The 13256-nt window shown below is 52.4% G+C and overlaps 1 protein-coding gene across 3 annotated transcripts in view; it reads right to left on the bottom strand.

Annotated features, from left to right (window-relative positions):
* Positions 1-13256, bottom strand: part of arhgef2a (Rho/Rac guanine nucleotide exchange factor 2a) — a 56525-nt gene that overhangs the window by 5242 nt on the left and 38027 nt on the right. For all 3 annotated transcript variants that reach the window (XM_088905072.1, XM_088905073.1, XM_088905074.1), the window contains 9 exons: positions 5034-5101; positions 4865-4928; positions 3827-3959; positions 3467-3576; positions 3220-3363; positions 2839-3089; positions 2353-2478; positions 1186-1303; positions 371-616 (listed from right to left, as the gene is read on the bottom strand). In XM_088905072.1, the coding sequence (XP_088761198.1) occupies positions 371-616; positions 1186-1303; positions 2353-2478; positions 2839-3089; positions 3220-3363; positions 3467-3576; positions 3827-3959; positions 4865-4928; positions 5034-5101 (1260 nt within the window). The remainder of the gene's footprint in view (positions 1-370; positions 617-1185; positions 1304-2352; positions 2479-2838; positions 3090-3219; positions 3364-3466; positions 3577-3826; positions 3960-4864; positions 4929-5033; positions 5102-13256) is intronic.

Raw genomic sequence — 13256 nt, 5'->3', positions numbered from 1 at the left:
GTGTACCACAGTCTAGTCTCCCCCAGTCCAGTCCTGTCAGTCTCCCCCAGTCCAGCCCACCCTACTCCAGTACTGTCCAGTCCAGTCAGTCTCCCCAGTCCAGTCCACCCTACTCCAGTACTGTCCAGTCCAGTCAGTCTCCCCAGTCCAGTCCACCCTACTCCAGTACTATCCAGTCCTGTCAGTGTACCACAGTCTAGTCTCCCCCAGTCCTGTCAGTCTCCCCCAGTCCAGCCCACCCTACTCCAGTACTGTCCAGTCCACCCTACTCCAGTACTGTCCAGTCCTGCCAGTCTCCCCCAGTCCAGCCCACCCTACTCCAGTACTGTCCAGTCCAGCCCACCCTACTGCAGCCCAGCCGGTCAGTCACCTTTAAACCGAGAGCCCGTCTTCAACAGCAGGGTGCCCTCGTGCAGCAGGCGCCGGCGCTGCAGCTCGCCCCCCCTGAACACCCCGCCCCCCCGCACCGCCGTCTCCGCCCGCGGGTCCAGCTTGGCCCGGATCTCCTGCAGCCGCTGGGTCCGCTCCAGCTCCAGGACCTCCTGGTCCACCGAGCTGAGGAGCTCCCGGATCAGCAGCAGAGCCTGGCTCAGCAGCTGCCCCTCCTCCTCGTTGCCTGGGATCAGCCAAGACACAGAGACGCGGACAGAGCAACAATTATCTTTCAGGCAGTCAGCTGTACTCACACATACTGCAATGCACTATACTGTATTACAGTATACTACAGTGCTGTCTGCTACAGTATAGTGCAGTGTGTAGTACTGTAATGCAGTGTACTGTAATTGAGTGTACTGTAGTGTATTACAGTGTGCTACAGTATAGTGCAGCGTGTAGTACTGTAATGCAGTATACTGTAATTGAGTATAATAGTAGTATTATACTGTATACTTTACTGTAGTGTAGCAGACATATTTTAATGCTGTGGACTGCATTGTAGTGCGATAGATTGTACTGTAGTGCCATGTACTTTAGTGCTGTGGACCATATTGTAATGCTGTGGACTGTACAGTAGTGCAGTGGACAGCACTGTACTGTAGTGTTGTGTACTTTACTGTAGTGCAGTGGACAGTACTGTAGCATAGTCTACTGTACTGCAGTGCTGTATACTGTACCATAATGCAGTGGACTATACTTTAGCGTAGTATACTGTACTCTAGTCTTGTGGCTGGGTGCTGTATGCCTCACCCTTGGTGTTCTGGAGGATGCGGTCGATCAGGACAGGGTACTTGGTGATGCGCTGAGTGACCAAGAGGATGCACTCCGGGACGCCATGGCGACGGAGCAGTGCCCCCCGGCTGACCTTCTGCAGACAGACACAGACACGAAGTCGGAGAGTCAGTCAACGGGAGAGGGGCACACAGCTCAATAGCCACACACCGGTCCCTTGTCGGTTTTAATGAACGAGCTGCAGTTCTTTGTAGACACGGCTCCCATCTCTCTCATGCTTACAGGCTCAAATGCAGCTTGAAGCATTTTTGTTTGTAAAATAACTGCTTGTCCCATCAGCTTTCATTGCCATTTGCTTTGTGCCTGTAACCCTGAGTTACACAACTAATGAGAGAACAACAGAATAAAAGTTAAAAGACTCAAACTGTGTTGTTTTGAAACTAAACTTGTATTTCTCTAAAACTGGCTCACTGTGTGGGTGAATGGCTAGTCAGAAAGGACAGCAGCCCTGGTCAGATCTCAGCAAGGCTAGTCAGTCCCAGAGTGGGAGACCTCTGGGGAACAGCAGGTGGCTCCTGCACTTAGTGTTGGTGGACCTGTAGAGGGCTCTTGTCCCTCTGGATCAAAGGTTCCAAGCCAATTGTCCAGTATGGTGACTGTGGAAGCTGTGTGAAGGAGGTACTGTCTTGACTACTGGTCACTACAGATCCCAGGACACCTTCAGTAAATGTGGGGTGTTGACCCTGGTGTCCTGACTGCTGGTCACTATAGATCCCAGGACACCTTCAGTAAGAGTGGGGTGTTGACCCTGGTGTCCTGACTGCTGGTCACTACAGACCCCAGGACACTGTCAGTAAGAGTGGGGTGTTGACCCTGGTGTCCTGACTACTGGTCACTACAGACCCCAGGACACTGTCAGTAAGAGTGGGGTGTTGACCCTGGTGTCCTGACTACTGGTCACTACAGACCCCAGGACACTGTCAGTAAGAGTGGGGTGTTAACCCTGGTTACCTGGCAACATTTCACTCAGCTGTATAGTATGTATACTATAGTATAGTACAAACTTCCTATAGGTCCCCCCTAATTTAACCACTGAAGCAGATTCCACCCTGCATGTGCAGCCCTGCTCTGGGAGTCTGGGGGTGTCTCACAGTAGATCACAGATTCACTGCCCCTCCTGCTCACCCGGATGAAGATCTGGAACCTCTTGTCTCGGCTTAGCAGCTCCTTATAGAGTTTCACTGCCTTCAGGTGCCGGCTGCAGAACTCTGAATATGCTTTCCTCATCTCGTCCGCACAGGGGCCCGAGAACTGAGAGGCAGGGAGAGGAGAGAGGCACAGGGACAGAGAGAGAGAGAGAGAGGAGAGAGGGACAGGGAGAGAGAAGAAAGAAGAGAAAAAAGTGAGGAAACAGAAGAGGAAAGAATGGACAGATAGCAAGACAGAGAGAGAAAGAAAGAGTATGAATTCTGGTGCGTCTGTGTGTGGTATTAAGAAATACATAATAAATAATAAGAAAGTTACAAACAGTAAAACCGGGACATTTTTCTCTCTGGGAAGTTCTGTAATTGACACTGTGTTGAGCTAGGACCCACAGTCCAGGGAAAAGTGGGATGGGGTCGTTTTTAACTGCAACACCGAACTGCTCTTCAGTAGCGGGGAGGGTTTTACCTGCGACACCAGGATGTCCCCCAGCTGGTTGATGATGAAGTTGTGGTTGCTGCCAGGAGCCAGGGACTCAGCGCGGCGCTGCAGGAGCTGGGTGAGGAAAGAGGAGTGCAGCGCCACCAGCTGGTCAAGGCAGGGGAAGATGGCGTGGACGACCCCAGGCTCGAGCCCCACCTCATCCAGCATCCCCCTCCGGAAAACCCCTTCCATGATCCGCAGGGTCCGGACATGGTGCAGCTCCGTCTGGATCAGCTCTGAGGGAGACGAAAGAGAGAGGGAGTCAGTTTTCAGCACTCACTATACTCACTATACAGAAACAGCTCTGACAGAGAGAGACAGTGAGGGAGAGACAGTGAACGACACAGAGGCGAGGAAGACTCTGACCATAGATCACATCCTGCCTCTTCATCACATCCTTGCGGAGCTGCTGCAGGAAGTTGGTGTCGACCACGGTGCTCCAGGAGTCCGCCTCGAAATCCTTCCCCTCGCGCTGCAGCTCGTCCAGCATCTGCACAAAGTACAGCTCTCCTGCGGGGGGGCAGGAAGCAGGAGGGAGAGAGAGATCAGGTCACACTGCCCAGGACACCCCCCCGCCCGTGGAGCTGCCGACCCCCGCTGCCCCCCCCCTCACCCTCGTCGTTCAGCGACTCCATGGACAGCGCTCTGTTGCGGAAGTTGAGGGAGTCGGTGGACTGGGACAGGATCCTCCGCAGGCCCAGGGGGGAGTCGTCATTCAGATTCCTGCACGGGGACATCAATGCAGTCCAGAGTAAGGCACAACACAACACACGATGGCCCCCCCTTCACCTCCACCGTCAGGCCGCCTGCTCCTCTCCGCTCCCTGCAGGCGGCACTGACACAGCTTTCACTGCCAGCACCCGGCCGGCCAGAGGGGCGGCGCCGTTGCGCAGCATGGCGGCCAGCCCCTCCCACCCCCGCAGGGTTCCTGGACACGCGGACCCCTCCCCACCCCCCCTGCCCCTGCGCTCACCCCGCGATGTTGTTGGTGGAGACGCTCTTGGAGAGGGACAGCCCGGAGCGGCCTCTGCGCGACCCCAGCAGCGACTGGCGGAGGTTGTCGGAGGGGTAGATGGCGGAGCTGGGGCGCTCGCGGACCATGGTGGCTGGAGGAGACGGAGAGGGACACGTTAGGGCGCCATGCAAATCGCACAGCGATGCGGTACCCCTTCAGGGGTGCTGTGGGACTCACTGTGGGTAAACGCCATGAGTCGTTTCCCAGGGCTCTGAGGGGCACAAGGAGCCCATTTACTGCTTTTGGGGAAAGTGCTTTAGCCCCTCTCTTGTCACCAGACACTCACTCATACAGGAAACCTCTCCATCGCAGAGCTCTGGAGTCCAGTGTGATGCACAACGGACCAGTGTTGCACAGTACAGTGTAGGAAAGTCCAGCATACACTAAGCCCAGTTTAATAAAGAATAGGCTATATAGAAAATAGAACATGTCCAGCTCACTCATGTCTGTTGTAATACAGAATAACACGATACCAATAATAACAACACGCACTTTATACTCAACTGCAGTAATCATTCTGAACCAGCAGCTCCACCTGGGAGACACACAGTGGCCGTTCTACATCAGCAGCCCCACCTGCCTTTGACACTATGGACCCAGTCTGCAGTTGCAAGTTCAAACAGCAGATGGCAGTAAAACACCAGTATCGAGTCTGAGTAAAATCCATGCAAAGCCTTAATTTGAATTTCGGCATTGTTAAAGATGTAAAACTCAAAAAGAAAGGCCAAGTTCATCTGAATCTTCAAAACACTCCTTCATCATCAGAGCTGTAGAGTAACTGTAAAGACACTCAGTCCAGCTCCCCTGTATCTTCACACTAACACTCCTTCATCATCATCAGAGCTGTAGAGTCACTGTACAGACACTCAGTCCAGCTCCTCTGTATCTTCACTAACAATCGATCATCAGAGAGACTTCAGCTGTAAACCACACGGCTTGTGGGTCCTGAGGAGCAGGACTGGGGAGGAAGCAGAGAGGAGGGACGGAGAGACTCACACTTGGTTCTCAGAGAGACGTTCTGCAGAGCCGAGCTGTTCCGGACCAGAGCCAGCTTCTGTTGCTGCAATAGAACAAAACACAGGGGACGGTCATCACATCTGCTGCGCAGCACGGAATCGGCCCACGAGCTGCCCGGGCCACTCGGGCCGACTGACCAGCGACTCACCTTCTGCTTCATCTTGGCGCAGTTGGGCAGAGCGTCGCGGCAGCGGTTGTGAATGGTGACATTGCACGCTGCAACACAAACACACAGAAGCTCTGATCAGGCGGGGGGCGGGAACTCAAACTCACACACGTCTGCGCTGGACACTCAACCTCAAGGCCGCACATCTGCCCAGCAGGGCTGAAGGCGGTAGGTAATTATTTGAAGCCTCAATTAAACCAATCAGATCTTAATTAGTCATTGATTTAGAGGAAGAGCAGTGGTGGCATGGTGGTTAGAGCTACAGCTTTACAGCCCCTCCTGGGGTCCCAGGTTTGAATCCGGCTTCAGGTCCTGTGGTGTGGAGTTTACATGTTTTCCCCCACACCCCTGAGGCCTGCAGGCTCTGGGCACTGGTTCCCAGGAGAGCCCAAGACCTCTTTCATCAGCCAAACAGGTGACCTGTGAGAGCTCCTTGCAATCAACACTGAGCTGAAATCACTCCATCGATCAATGAGAAGAGACCTCATGAAGTAACAGTGCAGCTGTTTCTGGACGGGAACAGGTGTAGGGGGGACATTTTTTAGGGGTACACAGTGTGTACAGTCCTGATTTTTGAGGGGTACACACAGTGCGTATTGATGAGGTTACTTGGGGGTACACACAGTGTGTACAGCTGTCACCACTGATGTGGTTTGAGGGGTACACACAGTGCGTACTGATGAGGTTACTTGGGGTACACACAGTGTGTACAGCTGTCAGCACTGATGTGGTTTGAGGGGTACACACAGTGCGTACTGATGAGGTTACTTGGGGTACACACAGTGTGTACAGCTGTCAGCACTGATGTGGTTTGAGGGGTACACACAGTGTGTACAGCTGTCACCACTGATGTGGTTTGAGGGGTACACACAGTGCGTACTGATGAGGTTACTTGGGGTACACACAGTGTGTACAGCTGTCAGCACTGATGCAGTTTCTGAGGGGTACACAGTGCGTACTGATGAGGTTACTTGGGGGTACACACAGTGTGTACAGCTGTCAGCACTGATGGGACACCCTGTGGCAGAGAGGGGCGCACAGCTCCAGTCCAGGAGGCCGCAGTGACTGTAGTCTCCCACTGCAGCTGAGCCCCTGGCAACCCGATTCAATCCTGAGCTTAACCCGATCAGCGCAGTGTCCAGACCCGTCACCCCTCAACTGAACTGCCCCGCCCCCTCAGTTTTGCACAAATGGATTTTTGAACACTTTCGCTTTCTTAACTTGCTCCCTAAAAATGAGTTGTACTTTGTCAATGGTCAGATAACTACACTAGCCCCGCATTCCCAGTTACTACATCGGACTGTCTGATGTGCAGGAGGGCTATCCGACCAGGAACGGCACATATTACAGTGTCTACGTTACTAGGTGTGACATTATTATGACCTCGCTTGCTCAGGTGGACCGATACCTTGCAGTAGTTTATCCTTACACTTACAATCGGACTGTAGCTATTGAAGTTTGTGACTTACAATCGTTATATAACTAGGACTGTAGTTATAGAAGTTTGTGCTCTCTCTTGGTTTTACAACAATTTTTTCTGAAGGATTCAGAAGCTCGTTACCCTCGATGTAGCTGCAAAAATGAAGCCAGTTGGTATTTTGTTGCTCCAGGCAACAATAATCGCGAGAGGGCTGATGAACAGGAAACTGTACTTCATCGCTAAATACCAGGTTCCTCATCGTTATCTTCTATCATGAAGCACTCACCAATGGCATAGTTACGAGATTTCACTTGGGTAGTTTCGACCGAAATATCGGCGCCCCCCTACAGATTTTTCCCCTGGTGCCGGCGCTGCCCCGGGCCCAGATCTCCAGGAACGGTGCACCACCCTGGTGCCGACACCTCTGTGCCCACCAGGGGGCCCCAGGGAGCACACTGCAGCCTTCTCCAATCCTTCCAACACCTGATCATTTGCATTCCTCTCCACAACTTGACATCACACTCCAAACACCCACACACTCCCAGGCCGGAATTGGCACAGAGCATTATTCAAATTCACACTCAGCGTCAGCGTCAGCCCTGCGGAACACTGTGAAAGCAGCACTATAAGACATCATCGTCATCAGAGCTGTAGAGTAACTGTACAGACACTCAGTCCAGCTCCTCTGTATCTTCACATGAACACTCCTTCATCATCATCAGAGCTGTAGAGTAACTGTACAGACACTCAGTCCAGCTCCTCTGTATCTTCACACTAACACTCCTTCATCATCATCAGAGCTGTAGAGTAACTGTACAGACACTCAGTCCAGCTCCTCTGTATCTTCACACTAACACTCCTTCATCATCATCAGAGCTGTAGAGTCACTGTACAGACACTCAGTCCAGCTCCTCTGTATCTTCACATGAACACTCCTTCATCATCATCAGAGCTGGAGAGTCACTGTACAGACACTCAGTCCAGCTCCTCTGTATCTTCACATGAACACTCCTTCATCATCATCAGAGCTGGAGAGTAACTGTACAGACACTCAGTCCAGCTCCTCTGTATCTTCACACTAACACTCCTTCATCATCATCAGAGCTGTAGAGTAACTGTACAGACACTCAGTCCAGCTCCTCTGTATCTTCACATGAACACTCCTTCATCATCATCAGAGCTGTAGAGTCACTGTACAGACACTCAGTCCAGCTCCTCTGTATCTTCACATGAACACTCCTTCATCATCATCAGAGCTGGAGAGTCACTGTACAGACACTCAGTCCAGCTCCTCTGTATCTTCACATGAACACTCCTTCATCATCATCAGAGCTGGAGAGTAACTGTACAGACACTCAGTCCAGCTCCTCTGTATCTTCACATGAACACTCCTTCATCATTACACAGGTGTTGTCCGTGCCAGTATTTGTATTTGACACAAAAGCATTACAGAATATTAGCAGATTGTACAATGTTTTGCAGTTCAATACAACATACTGCAGCACAGCACACATGAACACAATACAGTACAGTACCTATGATATCCCTGCAGCCTCCTTCCCTCCCTCTCTCTCTTGCACTCTGTACCTCTTGAACTCAGCTGCCCTTTCACCACCGCCTGCCCCTCCCGCCTCCCTGCTCGCTCGCTCTCATTGTTACAGAGGTTTCACTTCCTGTCCAGGTCCACAGGAGACAGGAAACACAAATGAAAGCAGATGGGGGCAGGGGGGAGGGGCCCAGAGGGGACTTGGCCAGACTCCCATGCATCTTTACCCTGGCGGGCACAAGACGGGAGATTTCTCTCCTGTAACTCCCCCTCACGGCCACAGGGAGGCGTGTCCCCTGTGTCCCGGGCTGTTCTGACCCGGCAAGACCGCCATGGCAGAGCAGGGCGAAACTCAGCGAGAGGCGCAGCGAAGGCCAGGCCAGAGAAAAACCACCGGTAAAGACCCAGAGGCGACCCAGACAAACTGAGCTCACAGCCAGGCAGGGGGTTATGCCTGGGTCTGCATTTCTCATCTCCCCCTCAGTCCTCGCCTTTCTTTCTTCCTCTGTCTGTCCCCCATGTCTCCCTCCTCTCTCCGTCCATCTCCTGTCTCTCCAATGTCTCCTGCCTCCTCTCTCTCCCTGTCAACCTCCTCCTCTATCTGTCTCTCACATGTGTCCTCCCTCCTCCTCTCTCTCTGCCCCATGTCTCCTGTCTCCTCTCTTTCTCTGTCCATCTCCTCCTCTCTCTCTCCCCCATGTCTCCTGTCTCCTCCTCTCTCTCTTCCCCATGTCTCCTGTCTCCTCTCTCTCGCTGTGTCTCTCCCGATTCACAGTCAAATAGGCTGTATTTGCATGAACAGAAGCCTTCCCGAAGCCCGTGAGTGAAGACAAGCAGACAGCAGGTGCCAGACACTGATGGATTCTGTGCTGAAAGAGGAGCTGGTCTATGCTGAAACAGAAGACACGATCAGGATCCCGGGACACATTAGACTGATCCATTCCAGGTTCCGTTCTGACAACATAGCAAAACCTGAGTGTAACCAGGCACAGTATAGAACCTGGAGCAGCTCAGATAGCTTTGCACAGGGTATCTGACTGATGAACCATAAAACCTGGAGAGGATCAGGCTGCTGGCAACTGAGAGATTGATTACACTGCAAAACCCGGAGTGGATCAGACTGCTGCTCTCCCCCCACCTCTATGTCTCTCCTGCTCTTTGTGTTATGAAAGCCAGACTGTCTCCTCCAGCGGGTCTGTTCACTATAGTTTTTTTTTCCTGGCAGCTGGAAGGGGCTGTTTTAAAAATAAATCGGTGTTTCAGCACAAGAAATAACACAGAAACCCAAACAAGAGAACAGCAGCAGCTGAAGTCAGTTCTTTAAATAGACAGACGGAGATAAACGGACAAAGACACACAAGATAAACCTACAACAGTTCATGTGTCTCCAGAACATTATCACTGTATAACAGCTGTTACTGCAGCTCCTACTGCTGCTGCTGCTTTTACTGCAGCTCCTACAGTTGTTACTGCAACTCCTACAGTCGTTACTGCAGCTCCGACAGCTATTACTGTAACTGTTACTGCATCTCCCACAGCTGCTACTGCTGCTGCTGTTATTCCGATTCCTACAGCTGTTACTGCTGCTCTTACTCCAACTCCTACTGCTATTACTGTATCTTCTATTCCTGTTACTGCAACTCCTACAGCTAGTACTGTATCTTCTAGTCCTGTTACTGCAACTTCTACAGCTGCTACTGCTGCTGTTATTCTAACTCCTACTGCTATTACTGTATCTTCTACAGCTGTTACTGCTACTGCTGCTATTAATGCATCACCTGCAGTTGTTACTGGAACTCCTGCAGCTGTTACTGCAATCCCTGCTGTTAATGAAAGTGACTGCACTCCTGCTGAGGGAATGTCCACAGCACTGCACCCTTGTGGGCTGTTGTGGACAGTGCCGTGCTGTTTTGGACCCTGCTATGCCAGTCTGGACTAGGCTGTGCTGTTCCAGTCCACGCTGTGCTGTTCTACACTGTGCTCTGCACTGCTGACAGGCTTGGTTTTGTTTTCTGTCTCCAGCCCCCAGGGCAGGCCTTGTGAACTCACTCTCAGACTTAAAAACACACCACGACACACTGGGCTCCATTCATTCTGAATCCCAGACCTCTCCCTGTCTCTGTCTCTGTCTCTCTCTCACACACACACACACTGTCCAACCCAAACCGCTTCGGAATCTCGCTCCGGCCAGGCGGCCTTCCGATCGGCAGGATCCACACAGCAGCGAGGCAGCTCTTTCCCCGGCTCCGGGAGACAGACTCTCCCCCTCGCCCCCTCGCCCACTCGCCAGGCACACTGGGCTCCATTCATCCCGGCGGCCCATTACACACACACAGGGCGACGCTAAACAAACATCCCTGGATTTCTGCATCTCTGAGGTCACTAAACAAACACGGCCGAGTCCGGACAGATGAGATCACATCTATATATAGAATCATATACTGTACATATTTGCAAATCTGGCCTCCTCTCCAGAGGCCACGTGCTCAGCGCTTGTCCGCTGGGGATGAGCTCCAACACAGAGCTTTTTATGAGGGTTTGATCCTCGTTACTTCGACAGATGCAGAACTGGGTGACCACACAGCCCACCTGAAAGCCAGGGTATGTCCGTCCTGTCAAATTCACACCTGTAAAAGGGTGGGGCTTATTCCAGCAGCTCCGCCAAAGACGTGCTTCAAGACTTGCAGAGGCGAGGCTATGTCATAAAAACCCGATTCCCTACATCATTCGCCCCGATTCTCACCCTCCACTCGGGCGATTATTGTGCGATAAACGAGAGAGAGAGACTGGGACTCCAGGTTCCCCTCCAGAGCTCCCCGTGCGCGGCCCGTCAGAGACTGAGGATGAAGATCAGGGATTAACTCCCTCCCTGCAATCTTGGATTTAACAACGGGAGAGCCGAGCTTTCCTGCTGTGCGACACAGGCCATTAATCTGGGAAAAGGATCCCTGCAGAGATGCCGGGATTTAAAGACAAAGACCCGGAGCTGCTGTGTGGAAGATGGTATATAGATGGGCGTGGACACAGGAGAGTCAGGGATAGTCGAGTTTCTTGTATATAGAGGCCTGCTCTCTCTCCCTCACACAACCACAGCCCCCACCCATGACTGATGTGACACGCTGGGCTGCAGCTCGACTGACTTTCTCCCTCCAGGAGGACTGGGAGCAGTTCTGAATCTGGCAGCTGTGGGAATTCTGGGATTAGTTTTGTTATTTTAGGGAAGAATGTTTGTCTAATCCCAGAGTTTTTCTCACAGTGCAGCGGAAAGTGCGTCTCTGTCTCTGTTTCTCCCTGCTGGCACTGGGAGCACAGCCTGTCCTCTCTGGACAGCCAGGTCTGCCTGCGTCCAGTTTCTATGTCCAGACTGTGGTTACTGAGCCTGTCCTCTCTGGAGAGCCAGGTCTGCCTGCATCCGGTTTCTATGTCCAGACTGTGGTTACTGTCCTCTCTGGACAGCCAGGTCTGCCTGTGTCCAGTTTCTGTGGCCAGGCTGTCTGAAGCCAAAGCTTCTTGCAAGTAACAGCTGAGTGAGGTCTTTGGATCAAACACATACTAACTACCAGATGGGCTGGTCAGGCCGACTGGATCCTCTCGTTTTTAACCTTTCAAACGAGTCCTTCCAATAATGCAGACAACACAGTGCTGTGATGTTACACAGGTACGCCAGTGTTGCAGAACATGAGCAGTGTGCTACTGGTGCTGCAGAACAGCACACTGACAGCACCCCTAACTGTACTGACCTCCACCTCACCACCGCTCCTACACTGCAGCCGCCACATCGCCCCCCGCTCCCCAAAACAATCAATATGTAGCTCGCAGCCCCCACCCCCCGGCAGTAATTACTATTCCACGTTCTGACAGCTCCCTCAGCAACCCCAGAACAATCGATCAAAGTGTTAACCACCCCCGCACCCCGACACACACGCTCCCTCCCCTCCGCCCCCCCCTTTGTCTTCTCAGACTCCAGCCACTCTAATTGCCCCCCTTGCCCCGCCTCCCCAGCCCTAAATCAATGCCCCCCCACTGCCCCTCTGGCAGCAGTCACTGTTGTGTCTGTGGCCATGTTCCCTCCGTGCCCCCTCTCCCCCCCAGCTGTTGTAGAGGCTGAGGGGGGGGGGGAGCCCCTCTCTCCCTGCACACTGACTCTTTTGTCCAGACAGACTCTGCAGCTGACAGCCTTGCAGATATAGGAAGGGGGAGAATCTTTGTTTCTTCTGTCTCCTCCATTTTTTCTTTTTTTTCCTGGGTGAAGCGGTTTGCAGATTCGAGGATTGAGCAGTGCAGTTCAGATCCACGTGTATCGTATATCCCAGCGCTGTCCAGAGGTACTGGTCAGATCCATGTGTATCCCAGCGCTGTCCAGAGGTACTGGTCAGATCCATGTGTATCCCAGCGCTGTCCAGTGCTGGTCAGATCCATGTGTATCCCAGTGCTGTCCAGTGCTGGTCAGATCCATGTGTACACCTCGTACATTTATATGATCACACTACAGTACAGTAAATTAATGTAAAGTTCTGTTCACTACTCAAGTACAGAGAAATACAGAAGTGTAGTATACTGTGTTACAACAGTGTATACCTCGGCAGACTGGTGACAGTGCACTACTGCAGTGGTACAGGACAGTGTGTTAAAACAGCAGGACAGTGCAGTGGCTGAGAGAGCACAGTGCACTACTGCAGTGGTACAGGACAGTGTGTTAAAACAGCAGGACAGTGCAGTGGCTGAGAGAGCACAGTGCACTACTGCAGTGGTACAGGACAGTGTGTTAAAACAGCAGGACAGTGCAGTGGCTGAGAGAGCACAGTGCACTACTGCAGTGGTACAGGACAGTGCAGTGGCTGAGAGAGCACAGTGCACTACTGCAGTGGTACAGGACAGTGCAGTGGCTGAGAGAGCACAGTGCACTACTGCAGTGGTACAGGACAGTGTGTTAAAACAGCAGGACAGTGCAGTGGCTGAGAGAGCACAGTGCACTACTGCAATGGTACAGGACAGTGTGTTAAAACAGCAGGACAGTGCAGTGGCTGAGAGAGCACAGTGCACTACTGCAGTGGTACAGGACAGTGCAGTGGCTGAGAGAGCACAGTGCACTACTGCAGTGGTACAGGACAGTGCAGTGGCTGAGAGAGCACAGTGCACTACTGCAGTGGTACAGGACAGTGCAGTGGCTGAGAGAGCACAGTGCACTACTGCAGTGGTACAGGACAGTGTGTTAAAACAGCAGGACAGTGCAGTGGCT

Source organism: Atractosteus spatula, chromosome 25, assembly GCF_055471065.1.
Source record: "Atractosteus spatula isolate fAtrSpa1 chromosome 25, fAtrSpa1.hap1, whole genome shotgun sequence".
Taxonomy (NCBI): Eukaryota; Metazoa; Chordata; class Actinopteri; order Semionotiformes; family Lepisosteidae; genus Atractosteus; species Atractosteus spatula.
The sequence above is the reverse complement of the archived record's forward strand: the minus strand, read 5'-3'. Positions and strand labels throughout refer to the sequence as shown.